The sequence below is a fragment of the Salminus brasiliensis genome, unplaced genomic scaffold (assembly GCF_030463535.1).
Source record: "Salminus brasiliensis unplaced genomic scaffold, fSalBra1.hap2 scaffold_98, whole genome shotgun sequence".
Classification (NCBI taxonomy): Eukaryota; Metazoa; Chordata; class Actinopteri; order Characiformes; family Bryconidae; genus Salminus; species Salminus brasiliensis.
Window position 1 is genome coordinate 40,001 of NW_027326713.1, and position 7,483 is coordinate 47,483.

General features: G+C 48.4%; 1 protein-coding gene across 1 annotated transcript in view; it reads right to left on the reverse strand.

Moving 5' to 3' along the window:
* Positions 1-6,460, reverse strand: part of LOC140548986 (junctophilin-3-like) — a 23,396-nt gene extending 16,936 nt beyond the window's left edge. The window contains exons 1-2 of the mRNA XM_072672164.1: positions 5,881-6,460; positions 4,888-5,111 (exon numbers count right to left, since the gene is read on the reverse strand). Coding sequence (XP_072528265.1) covers positions 4,888-5,111; positions 5,881-6,435 — 779 coding nt within the window. The 5' untranslated portion in view covers positions 6,436-6,460. The remainder of the gene's footprint in view (positions 1-4,887; positions 5,112-5,880) is intronic.
* Positions 6,461-7,483: the final 1,023 nt, after the last annotated feature.

Below are 7,483 nucleotides of genomic sequence, written 5' to 3' on the forward strand. Positions count from 1 at the left end.
CAATAGAATAGGACTCTCTGGAGCAGATCAACATCATGAACCTATTGACACCTTGCTGCCTAATAATGCCAGGCGTGGGCTAGTAGAGGGGTATTATAAAGCCCCCCAGCATTCAGAAGATGTGGAGCAGTGGAGGAGCTGTGCTCTCTGGAATGATGGTGGAGCTCCATCCAGTACTTTTGAGATGAGTTGGGGAGTTGAGAACGATAAGGTTGGGTGGTGATGATCATCATCCAATCAATGCAATCAAATCCTCACAACAGTAGCAATGAATGGTTATATATGTAAGAACACTGTAGGCCCTTTATATGGAGGATTAAAGGGAAAGCTCCCTCTCTTTCACTACACTGAGGATCTACGTGACTGAAGACGGGTAAAGCCTGTTGATATTTAAAGGATTAATCACATCCTGAGTAACATCAAGGCCTGTTATCTAGAAACTTCTCTCAGCGTTATCCCCTTAGTCCATCTTCCCTGTTCCTTGAAACACTAGTTATTCTATTCTGAGAAAGTTGAGTCAGAGGCTCCCCGCCCTCCCTCTCCGCACTGTTCCTTGAAACACTCTGATCTTTTGTCTGGGCCATGTTCTCCTGGTCCTCAGCCTCCTGGTCTGTAGACCCTCCTTTTAGACCATTCCTTGGAAAGACACTGTCCGCCTGTCCTCCTCAGGCCACCAAGGCTTTATGACTGGTGGGTTTTCTGTGCTGTAGTTTGAGGACTCACACATTCTCCCCGGTGTTCCTCCCATATACAATATTCATGCCCGTTGTGAAAGGCTACTTTACCCTGATCTGACCTCAAGTTGAACAGAAGGTTACGGTGCATACTACGCTGCTACAGTGGGTTCTTTCAGCCGTAAAAGAACCACGTCGGTTGCATAAAGAACCATGGGAACCATAGGATAAACACAGTCAAAGACACTATGTGTCCAAATGTTTGTGGACAGGTGTGCACAGTAGACGCACACAGCTTGTCTAGTCCCTGTAGAGAAGTACTGCCAATAGAATAGGACTGCCTGAAGCAAATATATGCTTATATATATAAAAAAACATAAATCTAATGCCAGGCGTGGGCTAGTAGAGGGATATATAAAGCCCCCCAGCAGCATTGAGCTGCGGAGCAGTGGAAGAACTGTGTTCTCTGGAATGATGGTGGTTGAGCTCCATCCCTCCATCCAGTACTTTTGGGATGAGTTGGAGATGATGAGGTGGGGTGGTGATCATCATCCAACATCCTCACCTTACTAACACTGTTTGTTAGTATGAATGCAATCAAATTCTCACAGCAACGCTCCTGCTCCAAAATCTAGTAGAAATCCTTCGTCCCTGGACAGCAGAGACAGTTACTCCAATGGACAGAGTCTTTTTAAACAATGAATGAGCAGGTGTCCCAATACTTTTGTCCATATAGCGTGTATGCAGAGTTAAAGAGGATGGTTCATAAGGTCAGATAAGGGTCTTATTTATAACCTGGTTTATGCATTTCTAAGAGAAAAGATTGGGGGGAATCTCATGAGCACATTTACTAAATATACTTACAGGACTAGTCCTAAAAGTCCTGACCTGCTTAATACCAAATACATTTATTATGGAAATGGATGCGGCACCTTAGGCAAGCTTAAGATGTAAATAAAGGGGTTCAAATCTCACAACATGCCTAAATATGCCATCTAGCGCTGAATGAACAACAGTAAATCTGTAAATCGGAATAAATCAATATCTACATGCTTAATATTCTGCCTGTAAAATCATGATACACTCGGATCGATAAAGGAGTGCTTCATCTGTAAATGCCAGACTGGGTGTGGGCTGATGGAGAGCGATTAGCTTGATCTTGTTACATAAAGCTAACTGAAGCCTTACTAGCTTTAATTGATTATTAGCAGCATCAGCATTAAGGAGGTTTTCTGATAAGGCGTTGTGGGGATAGGGTCCCAGGACAGCTTGTCTAAGGATGAATCTGTCTGCAGATCGTCTGCAGATTATGTCTATTGCTATGGTTGCACAATGCAAAGCAACCTCTATACAAATCAAGAGCAACTACCTAACAACACTAGAGCAACCACATAGCAACACCATGGCAAAAACTTAGCAACACCATTGCAACCACCTGGGATACAAAAGGAACTACCTAGCAAACCCATAGCAACCACCTAGCAACGTCATATCAAGTACCTGGGATACCATTGTAACACTCTAGCAACTCTTTAGCAAGAACACAGCCACCACCTAGCAACACCATAGGAACCACTTAGCAACAGCATGGCAAACACCTAGCAAAAAGTTTGTTGACATCAAAGCAGCCAACCGGAATTCCAAGACAACTACCATACCAATCACCTGGGGTTGTGACCACCTGCCAGCACCATAGGAACCACCTAGTAACATCATAGCAATCACCTGGAAAACCACAACAACATGTAGCAACACAATAACAACCACTTAGCAAGATCATATCAATCACCTAAACACACACATGTCACTTGGGATACCACAGCAACATAATTTCAACCACCTAGCAACACCATAGCAACCACCTGGGATTATACAACAACATGTAGCAACAGCATATAATATGAACCACCTAAACACATGATATCACTTGGGATACAACAGCAACACCAAAGCAACCACCTAGCAGCATCATATCAATCACCTAGCAACAGCATAGCAACCAGCCAGCAAACAACTTAGTAACATCATAGCAATCACCTGGAAAAACATAATAACCACTTAGCAACATAATATCAACCACCTAAACACATGATGCCCCTTTGGATACCACAGCAACACCAAAGCAACCATCAAGCAGCATCATATCAACCACCTAGCAACAGCATAGCAACCACTTAGCAACAGCATTGCAAACACCTAGCAAAAAGCTTGGTGACATCAAAGGAGCCACCCGGAATTCCAAGACTACTTAGTAACACCATACCAATCACCTGCGATGGTGACCACCTGCCAACACCATTGGAACCACATAGCAACACCTTAGCAACCACTAACTGCAGGACTAAACCATCACACACTCTCCTGAAAGCAGGTGGAGGTGTTGAGCAACCTCTAATAGCGTGACTGTGTGGTTTCTGACACTGTAAGACTCACTGTTATCTAGAACGTGTCTAGGTGGATTTATTACATTTAGGTTAAGGCGGAGCCTAATATGAGTGTGAGACCAGCTCTGCGGGGCGGCGACAGGGCAGTGTCCGTACCGTACTCGCTGCTGTAGCGCGTGGGAGACTGACCCTTGCGCGCTCCAGCGCTGAGAGCAGGCCGGAAGTGCGTGCGGGCCACTGGTTGCAGGGTCGGCTGGGCAGCACTAAGCTGGAGTGATTGCACTGCTCACAGTATAATGAGGTCAATGGGATTTGAGGGGTGAGTGATGATCCAAATATAGTACATGCATACCTATGCACGTTTGCACACACACACACACACACACACACACACACTCCCACACAGACACGGCCACCAGTGCCCAGGTGTGAGTGTTTACGATCAAACACATGCTTACAAACATATGCTCTCCTGACATTTATAGTACAATCATACAATGATGGATTGGAGAGAGAGCGAGAGAGAGAGAGAGAGAGAGAGAGAGAGTGAGAGAGAGAGAGAGAGAGAGAGAGAGAGTGAGAGAGAGAGAGAGAGAGAGAGAGAGAGAGAGAGAGAGATTTGGCTTCGTTCCTGCTTTGCCTTCCTGCTCTCTCTATTCGGCAGGTCGCCAGCACTGTTGGCATAATGCGGAAATCTCTCTCTCTCTCTGTCTTCTTGCTCTGTTATTCTTCAGAGCTCCACCTCTACCACTACCCTCTTCATTTGGGGAGGAGCCAAGCTAATCACATTCATTAGAGTCTGATCAATCAGTGCATAAATTACATACTTTAATAATATTATCATCCATAACATTAAAACCACCGCTGACTGAATCTGAATTATACATTAACATTGATGATCTGGTTTCAGGGGCTCCTGTCAAAGGGGTGGATATACTGTATATCTAGCCAGTTCTTGGCTAGACGTCTAGACGACTGGATCATCAGAACATCAGGAAGCAGGTCTTGTGTGGGGTGTTCCCTCCTGGTATGCAGTGGTCAGTACCTACCGAAAGTGCTCCAAGGAAGGACCACCATGAACCAATCAGTAATGGATCTGCTGCTAATGTTAGTCCAGGACGCCCTCAGAGGCCTTGTGGAGTCCATACCTCGAATGGTCAGAGCTGTTTTGGCGGTATGAGAGGAACCTACACATTCTTAGGTGGGTGGTTTTAATGTTATGGCTGATCTGTGCACAAAGTTTTTGACAAAGTCAGATGCAAATACAAACCCATGTGGACTGGACTGGGCTGTTCACACATGCCTGCGTTATTGATCATGCGTGCCTCTGCTGCCCTACATCGATACAGGCTTCAGCCAGCATGACGATACACCAGAAATCCATAGGCTGCCTCGACGTTCCCAGACTTCTGCAAGTCAGCTCTGTCTCTGGACTCTCTGAAGCTTAGCCAAAACAGCCTAGCAACTACCCAGACGAGGAGACCACTTTAGCTGTGCGACCATTCTGCCTATCATTTTGGGTTCTTTAGTTTAGTAGCACTGGAGCTACAATGCTAATGTGGCTAAAAAACAATGGAAGCTTAGGCACCACCAATTAGCACACTCTCACACTCTCCTCCATCACACTCTCCTCCACCCTCTAATTCTTCTAATTCCCCGCCTACTTTGACTGACTTACATGCCAACCGACCAACCAACCAAACAAATGACAGCTGGCAAACCTCCTACACCCGTGCCCACCTTGGCGTGCAATGAGCATCAGATGGTCTGTGGGCTTCTGTGGCCTGAGCATCTAGGACTGAGACCAACATCTAGGACGAGCGACTCACCTGGACAGAGCGATCTCCGCCTTCTGCTTGGCGATATCAGCGGCCTTCTCGGCCCCTTCCACCGCCCGGTCCACCTTCTCGCGGATCTTGCTGGCGCGCAGTGGGATGAGGTGCTTGCGCTTGCCACTGACCAGAACGTTCTGCTTGTATTTGCCCTCCTCCTTGGTGCCATCGGGGAAGGTGGTGCAGCCGTACCCGTGGCGCTTGTTCCCCATCCACTCTCCCTGGTAGTAGAGGTGGGCGATATCATCTTAAATTGGCATTGTGATGGTTTACATGGTACATTGTTGCCTACAAAAAAGTAACTTTACGGCAGAAACTGAAGATTCTCAACAGTGGGGTTGTGAAATGTGAATTTTGGGAGGAGGAACTTGCCTGAAGGCCCTCCTACTCTCAATCTACCTACGACAAAGTCTTCGCAACCCACTGCCATCACCCTTTAACTTCAACTGCCATATCCTTCAGTCCTGGCTCCACTATTCAGAGGAGGGTCTGGCCTTCTAGCACAAAGCACAAGCCACTCCAACTCCAACCCAAACCCCTACCTGGGTTCACTAAGCTGCCACAGTTGGTCCCTTGAACAAGGCCCTTAACCTTTCGACCTCCCAGGTTTATTATTCTGGTATTAATCCAACTAAATAAACAATCATGGAGTCCCACAGGGTTCTATTTTAGGGTCTATGATATTGATGATAAGTAATGCAGGTGAAAAAACTGTAGTGCGGGCCTTCATACAGGGTTCATAAGGACCAGCTCCTCATCCACCCATCCCCTTTCATCCCCTTCATCCTGCTCAGGGTCAGACCAGTGAGTCTACCAGGAAGCATGATGTGCAAAGCAGGACTAGCTTCAGGATGTAGCACCAGGCCATCGCTGGGGTCATACCTAGGGCCAGTAGCCAGTTCACCTACCATATATGTTCATGAGAGGTGGGAGGAGACTGGAGAACGAGGAGGAAACCCACATGGACATGAGGAGAAGGATGGAACCCACCTGGTAGCAGAGCCCGTCAGAGCGCCGGCTGACACCGCAGCCCGTCCGCTTGTCGTTCTTCCACTCTCCGGCGTAGCTCTCCGTGGCCGTGGCGTCCACGTCTTCTTCACCAGCTGGCAGCTCGCTCTCTCCCTCTCCCAGGCTAATGGTGGAGTTGATGTCGGAGGCGGCCGAGCTGACCGTACTCATGCCCGCCTCGCTGCGGAACGAGCTCTGCTTGCTGCGCTGGCTGGCCAGCGAGCTCTTGGACTCGGACTTGCGCAGCTTGAGGCCGCTGAGGAGTGAGCGCCGGAACAGGCCTTTGTTCTTCTTCCCCTTCAGCAGCTCGGCCTCGCTGTGGGCCGTCAGAACGAAGCCGCCGCGAGAGACAGCGGGGCTGGCCACCAAGCCGCCCGCTCCTACGCCTGGGCCCACGCCCGCCCGCTCACCCGCCAGCAGCGCCGTGCCGTTGCTGTGCTCCGAACGCAGAGAGTTTATGGAGGTACGCAGGGGCGAGCGGATGACGGCCGCCATGCCGTAGGGGACGCTCTGCCGTATGCCGTAACCATGCCGCATGCCACCCACCCACTGGCCCTGGTATGTGCCTGTGGGAAGACAGGAAAACATACAGTGAGGCCTTTTTTGGTCAACCTTCTCCACAGTGGCCTGAACCTTTATTTTTCAGAGCGCACTCACAACCACTGGATACAGACAGATTGTGGCCTAGCAGTTTGTACACTAGATCGACAGACAGACAGACACCAGTCAGCTGGTGAAATCTCCTCCCTCCTAGATCTTCCTCCATCAGCTGTGAGTGGTGTTATTATTGAACAGTGGAAGAGTTTAGGAGGAACAGCTCACAGAGAGCAGCTCAGCCACCGAGTGTCTGTCAGACCACGTAAAGTTACAGAGCGGGGTCAGGGCCGAGTGCTGAGCTCAGAGCAGAGTGCAGAAAAGCCTCCAACTGACTCAGTAACTGCAGCAGAGCTCCAGACCTGCTGCTGCTGCTGGTAGAGCTTAGAGCAAAGGGGGGCAACTCCTTATTAATAATGCCTGTGGGTTTAGAATGGGGTACTTTTGTCTATATAGTATATAGTACAGTATATAAAAGATGAGTAAAGAAGCTGATGTTAGAGTACCACCAGGCTCCACCCTTCCCATTACAGCAGTATCATGGGGCACGATATGCTGTTGCGTTCCCTCACTGCTCAACATCGGTCAGGGAACACAGTGGGTCCCTATCTCAGTGTTCTATCCTAGATCACACACACCTGAAACACCTGCCCGAACCCTCGAGGAGATTGGTAATTAGCTGATGAACGGCTTCAGCTGTGTTTGATCAGGGAAGACACGAACCATACAGGGTCTCCAGAACTGGGGCTGGGAACCCGTGTTTTAGGAGCAGATGGCCGGAGATTCGGATGAGTCATGCTTTGTTCAGTTTTCGGTTTTCCGGACACAAATTAAGCCGAGTCTCAAGATCTTTTAAAGAGACAAAGCCGCTGAGTGTATAATTAGTACATTCCTGTGATGAACCATGAACACACACACACACACACACTCAGACTGTCCAGGGCTTTGAGAATAGGTTATACATTAAGACTTGCGGTTTAATACTATAAAA